This window comes from Macrobrachium nipponense, chromosome 43 (assembly GCF_015104395.2).
Source record: "Macrobrachium nipponense isolate FS-2020 chromosome 43, ASM1510439v2, whole genome shotgun sequence".
Taxonomy (NCBI): domain Eukaryota; kingdom Metazoa; phylum Arthropoda; class Malacostraca; order Decapoda; family Palaemonidae; genus Macrobrachium; species Macrobrachium nipponense.
The window spans coordinates 14,613,375-14,629,636 of record NC_061104.1 but is presented as its reverse complement, the minus strand read 5'-3'; the positions used below and the strand labels follow the sequence as shown (position 1 = coordinate 14,629,636).

The 16,262-nt window shown below is 34.8% G+C and overlaps 1 protein-coding gene across 1 annotated transcript in view; it reads right to left on the bottom strand.

Annotated features, from left to right (window-relative positions):
- LOC135213794 (calphotin-like) overlaps positions 1-16,262 on the bottom strand; it is a 78,068-nt gene that overhangs the window by 53,797 nt on the left and 8,009 nt on the right. The window contains exon 3 of the mRNA XM_064247922.1: positions 4,480-4,630. Coding sequence (XP_064103992.1) covers positions 4,480-4,630 — 151 coding nt within the window. The remainder of the gene's footprint in view (positions 1-4,479; positions 4,631-16,262) is intronic.

Here is a 16,262-nt window from a genome sequence, read left to right as displayed (position 1 = left end):
ACAGGATATGGGAGAGTAGAAAGAAGGATACAAACTGTTACAGATATGGGAGGAGTAGGAAGAAGGGAATACAAACTGATACAGTTATGGAGGAGTAGGAAAGAAGGAATACAAACTGATACAGGTATGGGGAGGAGTAGAAAGAAGGAAGGAATACAAACTGTTACAGGTATGGGGAGTAGAAAAGAAGGATACAAACTGATACAGGTATGGAGGAGTAGAAAGGAAGGAATACAAACTGTTTACAGGTATGGGAAATTAGAAAGAAGGAATACAAAACCTGTTTACTCGGTATGGGGCGGAGTAGAAAGACGGAATACAACTGTACAGGTATGGGAGGAGTAGAAAGGAAAGGAATAACAAATTTCGGTTACAGGTATGGGAGAGTAGAAACAAGGAATACAAACTGTTATGGGCATGGGAGAGTAGAAAGAAGGAATACAAACTATTACAGGTAAGGAGGAGTAGAAAGAAGGCATACAAACTGTTACAGGTATGGGAGAGTAGAAAGAAGGAATACAAACTGTTACTGGTATGGAGGAGTAGAAAGAAGGAATACAAACTGTTTTATTTATGGAGGAGTAGAAAGAAGGAATACGAACTGTTACGGGTATGGAGGAGTATGAAGAGCGAATACAAACTGTTATAACTATGGAGGAGTAGCAAGAAGGAAAACAAAGTAGAAAGAAGAAATACAAACTGTAAGTGATGGGAAGAGGAAAAACAAAAGATTTTGTGAATGAAAAGAGGTGCTTTCTTGAAGTGCAACTGAACGACACAAAAGGTCTTGCGTATGTATGCCTGAGTATCATTAGGCTAGTAATTTAAAAAGTGAGGGGAAAAAGAAAATGCTAAAAATAGTGGGGAGAAGCGAGCAACATCTTCAGGGAGAAAAGTTGTTCTACAGGGAAATAAAAGCAAAGAAAGGTTATTGAATTAAGTTATCAGATGCTCCCTGGAGATAATGAAATTATCGGTCGACGGAGAGAATATTTTGAAGAAGATCAACTGTAAAGACAAGAGAGGCAAAGCTATATGATGAAAGAAAGGGAAACATTAGTGTCAGTTTAAGAATACTTACTGAAGTGACCGAGGGCGTGAGGCGGGCACTCAAGAGACTTAAGTATAAAACAATACTTGGAGTTGCTGGGATTAAGAGCAAGATGCTCCTGTACGTGGGGTTAATGTGACCGAAGGGTTGACCTAGGTTTGTAAGGAATGTCTCTGGATTTGGTGGATTTGGAAAAGGTTCTGAAGGCGGGTACAAAGGTAAAGGTGACAGAGGCGATTGTAAACATGATAAGGCTAATAGTGTAGACTAGGAAAGGAGTAAGGTAGGATTTTGATTGAGGTAATAACTAGAACAGTGTGAATTAGGAAAAGCAGTAGGGGGCGTGCATCAAGTTTTTGTATGCAAGAAGTCATGTGTCAAGCTTGAAATTAAATGGAAAAAGTAGTATGTGCCTTCACGTACTAGAAAGAGCTCGAGATAAAAGCGATATAGGGGCAATGAGGATAGTGCTGAGGATAATTGGTATACAAGAGACTTGACAGAGTGATAAATGGGCCTGAAAGTAGGGTGTATTGTCTCCATGCTGTTTATTACCTTTATATAAATGGAGTGATACGAGAAGTCTGAGGAAGGGCTAGAAATATAGGTGCAAAGATGTGAGATACGAAAATGAGCTGTGAATACACTGTGAAATAATTGATGTTGGTACATGATTTAGTTCTTGTAGGACATAACAAGACACTAATGAAAGAACCTTCCAAATGGGTGCAAGAAGAGGAAGTGACGACAAAATGTGAGCAGGGGATAAGGTTATGAGAGTCAATGGAAACCAGAAAGCTAATAACGGAGGCACCTGATGATGATACGAAAGAGGAGAATCATTGTAATGATGATCCATACAACAATAAAAAACAACAAAATATTTTACGAAGTCTGTCGTGAAAAATAAGAATTGCAAATGAATTCCGAAAGATATGAAAAGGGGGAAAAATCTGGTTACGAATGGTAATACAGGAACTCTTTGTCAAAAACTATGCTTATGTATCTGCCAAAATTAGATCTGCATAAAATTACTGTCGACCAGAAACACAATGTCTTTGTAGCTTTGTAGCTCGGGAAAAATGTCCTGTTCAGTTTTAAAATTTTAAATAAAAAAAATGCTCATATGATTATCATACTAAAACATAGTTTTATGCTCCCTTCCCCCCCCCCCCCACCCCGCCCAAAAATATTAAATAATAATTACAAAAGATATACAATCTAACTACAAAACCAGCTTGCTCTGTACACACACCTTTGCTCAAAGGACATATATAAGTACATATCGTGAGTTATGACATTCTTATCTTCCTTACGTATACAAATACGAAAATTACAGGCCAAAACCATGCATACAGACACTTCACATGCTTGCACAAATGTACAAATACTGTGTGACATGTATTTATACGTTCAATCACTCAATACATATACATAAGATAAAGTAAGTATCTTTTCTCGATGAAAAACGCTTATCTATGAATGCTGTAGTTTGCTTACTGCATATAAAGTAAGCTTGAATGTTTCAAAGTTCTTTTGCCTGTATTCAACGTCTAGATACAAATTCTGTTTACCTCAAATCGTTTGATTTTTATTTATATAGATTTTTGGCATTATGCCAAGCACTGAGGCAAGTAAGGCCATTCAGCGCTGAAACGGAAATTGACAGTAAAAGGTTTGAAAGGTGTTACAGGAGGAAAACCTCACAGTTGCCCTATGAAACAATTGTTAGGAGAGGGTGGACATAAGAAAGAAGCAAGAGAATATGAACGGAGGTACAGTAAAAGGAATGGAAGTAGTTGCAGCTGGGGGCCGGAGGGGACGCTGCAAAGAACCATAAGTAATGTCTGACTAAATTACATTGCTTGTGTTTTCAGTAATACTCATTTAGTTATTATTTACCTAAACAAGTTTGATTTTAATGATTTTAATTATCCTTTTTAAGTTAGACCCAATGTGGGATTGTTATAATTTAAGTTGAACCCAATGTAGGATTGTTATAATGTAAGTTAAAATCAAATGTAGGAATGTTATAATTTAAGTTAAGGCCAATGTAGGATTGTTGTAATTCAAGTTAAACCCAATGTAGGATTGTTATAATTTAAGTTAAACCCAATGTAGAATTGTTACAATTTAAGTTAAACCCAATGTAGGATTGTTCTAATTCAAGTTAAACCTAATGTAGGATTGCTATAACTTTAGTTAAACCCAATGTAGGATTGTTACAATTTAAGTTAAGAACAATGTAGGATTGTTATAAATCAAGTTAAACCCCCTGTAGGATTGTTATAATTTAAGTTAAACCCAATGTTGGTTTGTTACAATTTAAGTTAAACCCAATGTATGATTGTTATAATTTAAGTTAAACCCAAAATAGGATTGTTATAATTTAAGTTAAACCCAAAATAGGATTGTTATAATTTAAGTTAAACCCAATGTAGGATTGTTATAATTCAAGTTAAACCCAAAATAGGATTGTTATAATTTAAGTTAAACCCAAAAATTGTTAAACCGAAATGTAGGATTGTTATAATTCTAGTTAAACCCAAAATAGGATTGTTATAATTTAAGTTAAACCCAATGTACGATTGTTATAATTTAAGTTATTCCAATGTAGGATTGTTCTAGCAATCCGAGCAGGATTATCAGTATTCTAGGATAAAATATCAACCTGACATTCAACACCTAAACCACCTTTCCCTAACATCACCCAATTTTGGTTTTCAAAACTAACTGGCTCTGTCTAGGGAAGGGGTTCTTAACTTTTTGTTGACTCTAGACCCCTAATGAATTCCCCAAATATGGTTTCATACCCCCTTTTGCTTAAGTCCACTTCAGTCCTATTTGTTGACAATATAACTTAATATACTTAGTTTAATACATACTTTAGGTATGACTACCTAGTAATAGTTATTGTTTGTACGGTGCTTTTATGTTGCATGGAACCAATGGTTATTCAGCAACAGGACCAACGGCTTTACGTGACTTTCGAACCACGTCGAGAGTGAACTTCTATCACCAGAAATACACATCTCTCACTCCTCAATGGAATGCCCGAGAATCGAACTCGCGGTTACCGAGGTGGCACGCCAACATCATACCGACCACGCCACTGAGGCGCTTTTATAGTTATTTATTTACAAAATATACCCATGTATGCATTGACACATTACAATCAAATATATACATATATCCAGAAATCAAGTCCCATAACCCAACCCCCCCCCCCCTTTTAAGAACTCCTGGCCTAGGTAATGAAAATTACTATCGTAACATACGGGAAAAATGGACCTTTCCTAGATTGTGACGCCCAATGGTTTTCGGGGTTCGTTTTTTAGGATTTTATTTATTTATTTATTATTTTTTTTTGGGGGGTGGGTGATGTTTCCTTATCTTGTACTAAACACGCCGCAGAGGTGGATACATACTGGGTTTAAGACCTGTGGGGTCACTCCCTAAGAAAGATCCGACGCAATGCTTTGAGTTTTGCTGGTAATCTTTGGGTACTACTTCAACTTTAACGTTCTTAATGTTTTCAGATTTGCAGATCTGAAGCTCCTTTGATTCATCAGTGATGAACTGGAACAATTTAAACACCGTTGCGTAATCACCATGACGTTCTGAGTTCCTTTTTCAATCTCTTGGGCTATAACAACTCGTCTTTTCAGAAACTCAGTTTCTTTTTTTTTCCCTAAACTTTAAAGATCTTTGGAAATAAATGATCTGCACACGTTTTCCTTCTGGTTAATTCAAGAACATTTTAATTGTCAGCATTATGAAAAATCCATAATTTCAAAGACATCGTATTGGTGCAGCTCTCCTCTTATCTATTGTTTGCAAGTCTTAACCTTTATGCATTTTATATATATATATATATATATATATCTATACAGATATAATATTCATATATATATATATATATGTGTATATATATAATGTTATATATATATATAATATATATATATATATATATATATCTATATATATATACATACATATATATTCTATATATATATATATATATATATATCTAGTATATATTATCATATATATATATATATATATATATATATATATATATATATATATATATATATATATCTTTACATGGGCATTTTCAATAACGACGTGGCTCCGAAACAGGAACAACTCGTGGTCACTGGCATATTCTCTCCGAATGCTGAATATTGGATGAACATCCGTACATACGTACGTCTGAGTGCGTTCTCCATAACGGGATCTGAATCCACAAAACTTCAAGTCTTCGCCTTCTTGAGGATCAAAGCCCTCATAATTTATGCAGCGCCTTCCATTACCCAAACACCGAATTCTCGTACATTTCGTTCCCTCCATTCTGAGGTAATCGAACTCTCCACAAATTCGTGGCCTTTTCTCTGGTGACGTAGAATTCTTTTCAATTTCGTGCCCTCACTCGAAGGACGCCTAATAAATCTCTTGAATTCTGTTGACTATATTCTGAGGACACTTCTATTCGATTTCGTCATCTCCATTCTGGGGACATTCAGTTCGCTAAGGCATCGCTTTTCTTATTCCAAATACAAAACATAACCAGAACAGAACAGAATATACCCCTGCTGGGCAGAATTCCCTCGAGGTTCGATGTCTCCGAGGAACTGCACATCCTTGTTTACGAATTCATCATATGTTGAACATAATCTCGGCCTGATATGATTACCTTGATTAACAATATACCTACATCAAACGGGACACCTATCAACTATTCAAGTACGTATATTACAACTTTTCTGACGAAAAAACACATATGTAGGGATATATGTGTATAAATAATCTAAAAAAAAACATTGGTCACATCATAACACACTATACGAAAACATAATGGCAAACGCGCATGGAAAAGGAGCATTATAATGTTATGAGCTTAAACTGAATCTTGCATATACAATGTCATTTTATTTTTAATTTGAAAAAAAAGCATCACAACTAACGATCAGGATGATCGAGAAATGATAAGTGAATGAGAACGACTGACTCGACATGAATAGACCTTAAGAGCGGACGCTGACCATATAAAGGGAGGAATCTCTTGTCTAGGATTGAGAAATATGAAGGTAATATTGAGGAAGTTGGATGGAGAGAGATAACACAGCCTAGGAAGTGACGTAAATCCACTTCTTTTTTTTTCTACAGAGAGAGAGAGAGAGAGAGAGAGAGAGAGAGAGAGAGATTCCCTACAACACTGATCCGCTAGGCTAGCCCATCCAGCTCAAAGAGAAGCCAGCCCTAATGCTGAGAGAGAGAGAGAGAGAGAGAGGGGCGGGGGAAGGGGGAGCTAAGGAGCTGAGGGGAGAGGAAGATGAATCCCTAGGGGGTTTACGACTGAAGCTAAGAAGAGGCAATAATGGATTTTTATTTTTTTTGTGTGGGGGGGGCCGTTAGGGGGGTGCGTTTGAAAAGGAAGCCACAACCACAAAAAAATTATTTTAGTTGAACATTTACACACACGAACAAATATATATATATATATATATATATATATATATAAATCCATTATTGACTCTTCTTAGCTTCAGTCGTAAACCTCCTCGGGATTCATCTTACATATATATATATATATAATATATATATATATATATATATATATATATATACACACACACACACATATATATATATATATACTATATATATATATATATATATACACACACACACCATATATATATATATATATATAAATATATATATATATATATATATATATATACATATATATATATATAACTTTACGAAAATGAAAAATTCTAAATTTATCCGTAGTTGGTTAACTGCTTCTAGGAAGAATCTCTTGTAGTAATGACTGAAAGAATTTAAAATCCAGATTATGGACAAAACGAGTTTCTTGTATAAATGGCTGCAAGAAATACAACTAATCATGATTGAAGTGTTTTCAGATCATTTCCATGTTGGCTTACATACTACGTAATACTAGGTTCTCGTTGAAAAATTAAATGAATATCCTCAACAAGTCGATCTATTTTAGCTCAACAAAGCTAAATCTTTCGTCTCTCCCATTCTGTACTCTCGATCACAGTAAGCCCAACAAGATATTTTATAGGGCCTATGAGAAGTCTGATAAAAAATAAACTTACGTCATCACTATGGGAGCTCTACCTTCTCGTAAAGAATAGAAAATAGAACTGAAGAAGAAAAATCCTTAAATTACTTGTTTCATCTCATCTAGTTATTTTTCGAAAGTCTAGAGTTTAATTAATCTTTGGCTGAAGTTTTTAATGAGTTACAAAGGGGTTCCTCTACTGGTCCAAAAAAGGAAGTTTTTGATGAAATTTTTCATCAGCCAGATTATCAGACGATATAAGGAGACTGTGTTTTGTAAATCTGTATTAATATTTGTTTGTCCGTAAACTTATGCCACTAATTAAAAAGGTACACAAACTGGGTACTTATCTGTAAGTCTTACTCCCATTCAGTTACTAAGTATTATTATTCTTGTATGGTGAAAGTAAACCTTCTTTTAAACATGTTTATTAAAAGTAATTGCTGTCTCAGCTGCGTTAATTTTTATAAAGGTTCTTCTCTATTTTTCTACTTATTGTTTCCTCATTGTTGCTTAAACTGGTGAACAACGTACCTAAGGTTGGCACGTCTCAAATAGGTAATTGTCAAATTCGATTTTAATTTTATTATTCGAATTTGACAATTACCTATTTGAGACATGCCAACCTTCGGTGCGTTGCTCTCCGGTTTAAGCAACAATGAGAAAACAATAATTATAAAAATAGAGAAGAACCTTTATAAAATTACCGCAGCTCAGGCAGCAATTACTTTTATATTATTATTATTATTATTATTATTATTATTATTATTATTATTATTATTATTATTATTATTATTATTACAATAATTTGTGCCTTTAAGTGAAAACACACAGTGGAGCACTCACTCTCCTGTGATCCAGATTATATACCTTTATGAAGCCGTGTGGTTCAATTAACGTTCAGATAACTGTTCTTAATTAATGAGCATCCATTGATGGATTGGAGAACAAAGAAAACAATTTTAGGGAAAGAGTCGAGTTTTGCTTGCCTGTGTGTACAAATTCACTAGCAAAAGAATTTTAGAAAAAGACATTCTCAATATGAATATGAAATATGCAGTCAAAAAACTAAAAAAAAAAAAAAAAATAATAATATAATCCTGGCAAAACTGACCGAATGATGTGTGCATAATTATGTCCTATCATAACTCTGGACAGAACGTGACCAAATCCTTAGTGGCTGGGAGAAACATCGACCGTAAAAAAAACCTAAACAAGTTTAAAAAGAGGACGAGGCTACTGGATACAGCGAAAGATGTTAAAGTTTCTTTGTATGAAAGAGGATTATGCATTTTTGCAATCTTATGGAACTTGCTGCCCATAAATACGGCAACCCTTTCATATCAATAAGACCCCAAGTATCACTGGTTACATATAGCACGATCTATGTAATTATTAAAAAAAGCAAGCTACATTTCTTCGAGGAATTTAATCTAGTCTCCTGTTGTAGTCATCACATGAATGAAAGCAGAGAGATTACTCTCAAGTGCTATCTTCGTTTTGCGAAATTTATTTTGATTTCGTCACACAAAAGGGGAGATGTACTGAGAGACGGAAAAGTACAATACGATTTGAAACTCTCAGCCGAGACCCATGAAACTTTCAGCCACAGCCTAGTGGTGGCCTATGTTGTTGAGACGCACGAATATGACTAACTTTAATATTAAATGAAATAAAAACTTCTGAGGATAGACGAGTGTAATTTGGTATGTTTGATGATTGGAGGGTGGATAATCAACATACCAATTTTCAGCCCTTCAGCCTCAGTAGATTTTAAGATCTGAGGGCGGACGGACGGACAAAAAAAAGCCATTTCAGTAGTTTTCTTTTACAGCCAACTAATACAAATGTTTGGTCGTATCGACTTACATGAACGAACAGTACATTACGCTACTGCGGTACCTGGAAATATATAAACAAGAAACAACTCTGGACACATTAGCCTAAAAAAAAAGACACATTAGCCTAAAAAAAAGACACATTAGCCTACGAAAAAGACACATTAGCCTAAAAAAAAGACACATTAGCCTAAAAAAGGCACATTAGCTTAAGAAAAAGACACATTAGCCTAAAAAAAAGGCACATTAGCCTAAAAAAAAGACACATTAGCTTAAAAAAATGCCTTTTTATCGTATGGGAGATGAGTGGATTTTATATTAAAACGCAAATTAATATCTCCAGACAACTTAGATCTAGTAACAGGGATCAGCAGAAAGCAGTTTCATATTACCACGGTGTCTTCTTACTTTCAACACTGACCTCAAAGAAGAACCCAAAACATTACAAATATAAAAAGTAAGCAAGAGGTGCTCCTTGAGGCCCACATCGAAGTCTTTTTCGGAGGTTTCCTTCATTGCAATTCAAGACAGAACGTTGAGGACGAAACTGAATATAAATGAACATGTTACGTTGGTTAGAATAACACAATGCTTCGGAACGCCTGCTATCAAAGAAATAAAGATGTTATCATCCAGCCCTTTACGTATACGTACATATTAAACATGTGTGTATTAACATATCAAACAATTGTTTGTTTGTATGGTGTTTTTAACGTTGCATGGAACCAGTGGTTATTCAGCAACGGGACCAACGGCTTTACGCGACTTCCGAATCACGTCGAGAGTGAACTTCTTATCACCAGAAATACATATCTCTCACCCCTCAGTGGATTGGTCGAGAATCGCACTCGCTGCCACCGAGGTGGCAGGTCAAGACCATACCGATCACGCCACTGAGTTGCTTTCTTTCAAACGATTGTTAAAACTACCGTCCGCTTTCCATGTTGTAGTCTCACTCACGGCACCTTCTGTCAAAAGTCACATGCCTGACTTCACCTTAATTTCGTGACTTTCACTTTCGCTTTCTCGCCCCCACACCCCCTCACCTCGCCCCCCACCGGAGAAAGAAAGAAAGAAAAAGACTCCCTCCTCCTCCTCCTTCTCCTCCTCCTCCTCCTCCTCCTCTCGCTCAGAGGTGAAAAAAGAGAAAAAAGTTACAAAGCTCATTACAGCCGGCAATTTCCTTACCTGGAATGAGGATGGAGTTTCTTTCGACCCACTTAAGTCGTCATTAGCGTGAGAAATGATATGCAGAGGCAATTACCCGATTCTTATATCCAGGGAAAGTCGGTTAGGATAAATCAGAAAAGCCGAATGTCTCGAAGGAAGGTCGGAAGAATATCACCCCCCCCACCCCCGCCAACCCACAACCAACACCCGACCCCCCAAAAACCCCTCAAGCCCCCCCTTAAGTCTCGGTTTAATTGTCTCAACTCGAGCTTCGGAATTAATTTTTTTTTTTAAAGCTTGGTGTGATAATGGAGTTGCTTTACAGAAATGATTTCCTTAACGCTTGATAATTAGTTTCGAAATTTGCTGGAAAGGCTGATAATCCTTTTTAACCAAAAAGTGAAGATATACAACACATTAACAATCATCACATTTTACTTATGTTTTATGTTTGTGGGCATATATATATCGATATCCATCATATGTATATATATATATATATATATATATATATATAATTATATTATATCATATATACTATATATATATATATATATATATATATATATTATATATTATATATATATAATATATATTTTTTTTTAAATTAAAAAATATTATTAATATATATATATATATATTATATAATATATATATCTATATTATATATATATAATATATAATATAGATATATATTATATATATATATTATATACATATATAATAGATATATTATATATATATATATATATATATATATATATATATATATAATATATATAGGAGCTTCAGAAGGTGTCCATGATACAACGATTAAAAGGAATCAGGTTTATTTACAACGAAACGTTTCGCACATAAAACTTCTGTGCATCATCAGTCTGTAAAAGAGCAAAGAGACACATAAATAACATTCAATGATAAAAGGAACTCACAAATATTAAAATGGTGGTCTTAAAAATTAAAAATCAAAAGTAAAAACAGACAAAAAGGTAAAGAGAGAGAGAACAACCCCAAACACCAACCGTCCATAATGTAGAGAGAAGATGGAATGACTAAAAACCAGTTGACGAAGAGACGTACTCAACTATGCCAGGTATAGAGTTGCTGAGGAGGTATTGCTATTGAGTGAAGGAACAAGTTTCTTAATGTATAAACGACTCGAGGTAGTTAGGTGGTCAGGATTTTGACATAATCTATTATTTGAATTGTTCTTTTTTTTTTATTTCGATTTTGCAATTAGGAGCGTGGTTCCTGATATTGGAAAATTCAGGCTGTTTTATTTTCTGACCAGTACGGAAGCTGAAACCCAGATGGCTACAATATCTGACCCTCAGCAGCCTCCGAGTCGATCCAACGTAAGAGCCCGGACATCCAGGGCAAATAAATTTATATATGACGTTGGAATCATGAAGGGCTGAAGGCGGTCTTTAAAGTTAAAGAAGGAGCCAATTGTACAGGGATTATTTGTTATAAGTTTGACTCTGAGACAAGGAATCTCTTGTTCAATAATTCGTGCGGGATTGGACGAGAATTTGAAGTCAGGCACATATGGGATAGTTGCAAAAAAACAGTTTCTTAGGAACATCAAAATTAGGCAATGGTGGATGAAAAAAAATTTGGCAAGATATTTGATTGATCATTCTAAAAACTATTTCTTGTGGGAATGAATTGGACTTGAAAAAGCTTAATAAAAAACGTGATCTTCATCATGAAAAATCTTACCAAGAAGATGAATATTTCAGGGCTCTATTGAACTAATGTGTGAATGGTATTAAGTTTAAAAGATCGTTGACATGAGCTATAAAATTATTAGTTTAGTCCTAAAGGTACGTTTTCTGTAAACGGACGCAAATGGTGGCAAATTCAGAATTGGTTCTTGTTTATTTTCAAATCCAGGTAAGGTAAAATTCCCTCATTTTCGACTTCCATTGTAAAATTAATATTTGGATGAATATTGTTAATGAAATCTAAAAACAAAGAACATTGCCAAGGGTGTTGAAATAATGCAAAGGTATCATCAACGTATCTACGGTAAAAGTGAAGGTTTAAAGTTGGGATCACACTGGTTTAAAAATTTCGATTCTAAGTCCGACATAAAAAAATTGGCAAAAATTATTGGGCCTAGAGGAGATCCCATGGCAACTCCATCGACCTGCGAAATAGAGTCGCTTATTAATATGAACATCGAGTCTTGCACAGCAAGATCGAGTAATTGTTTAAAATAGTTCGGTTAAAACCATGAAAGATTGTGCATCATAATAAAAATCTTCAGTATAATATTAATCGTCTCATTAAGTGGAACGTTTGTGAAGAGAGATTCCACATCAAAACTGACCATATAATAGTCCCCATCTTGTCTAGTGATATTTGTTGAAAATTCAAGCCCATTTTTCAAGGTAAACTCGCTATTGCTGTATTCAGAGAGAAGTCCAGCCAAAAATTTAGAGATGGAAAAAGCAGGATTGTTGTAAGCAGCCTATAATTGGTCTTAAAGGTATATCAGGTTTATGATTTTCGGTTGTCCATAGAGTATGCCTGAACGAGGAACCAGTAACAAAAAGCTGTTGATTAGGTTGTTTCATTTATAATATTTTCACTTTTTGATTTTCCTCAAGAAATCTATTGATTTTATCTTCCCTTTTAAAAACTTCTAAAAAAGTAGGTTCACCATGGGACATAAACTTGGTACTGGCAGACAAAATATTTTCCCATTTTTTGTGTATAGTCGTATTCATAATAACTACCCCCTTGCCTTTATCTGGTTTACAAACTATTATATTCTCGCTCCTTCATCCTCAAGAGAATTTTCAAATCGCAGGTCTAAAAAAGGTGTCCAATTAGTTTTCAAATTGAGATAGGTTTTATGAGCCAAGGTTAGAAATTTTGCTGTTGTAGCTTACCAATGTTTTGGTTGAATTCAAGTTTGATCAGTCTTTGGAACATAATTTCAAAAGAGAAAAAACCTGGCATAGTTGGGTCTAAAGGATGGCAAGCAGAAGTCCAGGCCAAATGACAATAAAAATTCTTCTTTCTCTTTGATAAAACATAACCGGAAAAAGTTAAAAATACATTGATTTCTGGACTGGAAATTAGGGAATAACCACACCGAGCTTCAGAAGTTTTGTCTTTGGTGTTCTCATGAACACATCAAAAATATAGTTATTAATTGTATTTACAAGAACAATCTTGGTAAAGTAGGCGGTCCAACATGGATAGATCATTGTATAATAAATTCTTCAATTGGTCAGTGACAACAGTTTAATTGGTCAATAATGCGTATTTTACAATCAATTTCGTTCTTGAGTAATGTCTTGAGCGCATCCTTATAGAACTCGGTGTTGTAGAGGGGCTGATTTGTACAGTCTGAATCGGAGGAATTTAGGAGTAGTATCATTAAGCTGGCAATATTGAAGAAAGTCAAGATCTGCTTTGGACCTTTTCCAGTCGAAGGGTTTGTCTTTTCCAGTTTTCTTGAGGTAGCGATGGTAATGGACGGATAACGGTGCTTGAGTAGTTGAGCAAAGTGTTGAGTTCCTCGAAGTCGGAGGCGGAAGGCGAATAAGGAGGACGAAGAAAAGTTTCCGTATCATCTCTGGAGGTATGTAGAGGCTCAGTTCAAATAAATATATAGGAGCTTCAGAAGGTGTCCATGATACAACGATTAAAAGGAATCAGGTTTATTTACAACGAAACGTTTCGCACATAAAACTTCTGTGGCATCATCAGTCTGTAAAAGAGCAAAGAGACACATAATAACATTCAATGATAAAAAGGAACTCACAAATATTAAAATGGTCTTAAAAATAAAATCAAGTAAAAACAGACAAAGGTAAAGAGAGAGAGAAACAACCCCAAACACCAACCGTCCATAATGTAGAGAGAAGATGGAATGACTAAAAACCAGTTGACGAAGACGACGTCAACTATGCCAGGTATAGAGTTGCTGAGGAGGTATTGCTATTGAGTGAAGGAAAACGAGTTTCTTAATGTATAACGACTCGAGGGTAGTTAGGTGGTCAGGATTTTTGACATAATCTATTATTTTGAATTGTTCTTTTTTTTATTTCGATTTGCAATTAGAAGCGTGGTTCCTGATATTGGAAAATTCAGGCTGTTTTATTTTCTGACCAGTACGGAAGCTGAAAACCCAGATGGCTACAATATCTGACCCTCAGCAGCCTCCGAGTCGATCCAACGTAAGACCCGACCCGGACATCCAGGGCAAATAAAATTTATATATGACGTTGGATCTCATGAAGGGCTGAAGGCGGTCTTTAAAGTTAAAGAAGGAGCCAATTGTACAGGGATTATTTGTTATAAGTTTGACTCTGAGGACAAGGAATCTCTTGTTCAATAATTCGTGCGAGATTGGACGAGAATTTGAAGTCAGGCATATATGGGATAGTTTGCAAAAAACAGTTTCTTAGGAACATCAAAATTAGGCAATGGTGGATGAAAAAATTTGGCAAGTATTTGATTGATCATTCTAAAAACTATTTCTTGTGGGAATGAATTGGACTTGAAAAAGCTTAAAAAAAACGTGATCTCATCATGAAAAATCTTCCAAGAAGATGAATATTTCAGGGCTCTATTGACTAAGGTGTGAATGGTATTAAGTTTAAAAGATCGTTGACATGAGCTATAAAAATTATTAGTTAGCCTCATGTCAACGATCTTTTAAACTTAATACCATTCACACATTAGTCAATAGAGCCCTGAAATATTCATCTTCTTGGAAGATTTTTCATGATGAGATCACGTTTTTATTAAGCTTTTTCAAGTCAATTCATTCCCACAAGAAATAGTTTTAGAATGATCAATCAAATACTTGCCAAATTTTTTCATCCACCATTGCCTAATTTTGATGTTCCTAAGAAACTGTTTTTTTGCAAACTATCCCATATAGCCTGACTTCAAATTCTCGTCCAATCTCGACGAATTATTGAACAAGAGATTCCTGTCTCAGAGTCAAACTTATAACAAATAATCCCTGTACAATTGGCTCCTTCTTTAACTTTAAAGACCGCCTTCAGCCCTTCATGAGATCCAAACGTCATATATAAATTTATTTGCCCTGGATGTCCGGGCTCTTACGTTGGATCGACTCGGAGGCTGCTGAGGGTCAGATATTGTAGCCATCTGGGTTTCAGCTTCCGTACTGGTCAGAAAATAAAACAGCCTGAATTTTCCAATATCAGGAACCACGCTTCTAATTGCAAAATCGAAAATAAAAAAAAAAGAACAATTCAAAATAATAGATTATGTCAAAAATCCTGACCACCTAACTACTCGAGTCGTTATACATTAAGGAAACTTGTTCCTTCACTCAATAGCAATACCTCCTCAGCAACTCTATACCTGGCATAGTTGACGTCGTCTTCGTCAACTGGTTTTTAGTCATCCATCTTCTCTCTACATTATGGACGGTTGGTGTTTGGGGTTGTTCTCTCTCTCTTTGTACCTTTGTCTGTTTTTACTTTGATTTTTAATTTTAAGGACCATTTTAAATATTTGTGAGTTCCTTTTTATCATTGAATGTTATTATGTGTCTCTTTCGCTTTTACAGACTGATGATGCACAGAAAGTTTTATGTGCGAAAACGTTTCGTTGTAAATAAACCTGATTCCTTTTAATCGTTGTATCATGGACACCTTCTGAACTCCTTATATATTTAACTGAGCCTCTATATATTATATATATATATAGATATATATACTATATATATATATATATATATATATATATATATATATATATATATATATATATATATATATATAATATATATATATATATATATATATTTATATATATATATATATATATATATATATATATATATATACATATAAAATCTGTAGACACGAGAGAGTCTAGTTGGCTCCCCGCTCTGCCAATGCGGAACCACAGGAATTTATCTCTGGCGATCAGAAATTCATTTCTCGACATAATGTGGTTCGGATCCCACAATTAGCTGTAGGTCCCGTTGCTAAGTAACCAATTGGTTCACAGCCACGTAAATAAAAATCTAATCCTTCGGACCAGCCCTAGGAGAGCTATTAATCGGCTCAGTGGTTTGGTTAAACTAAGCAATACTTAACTTTTA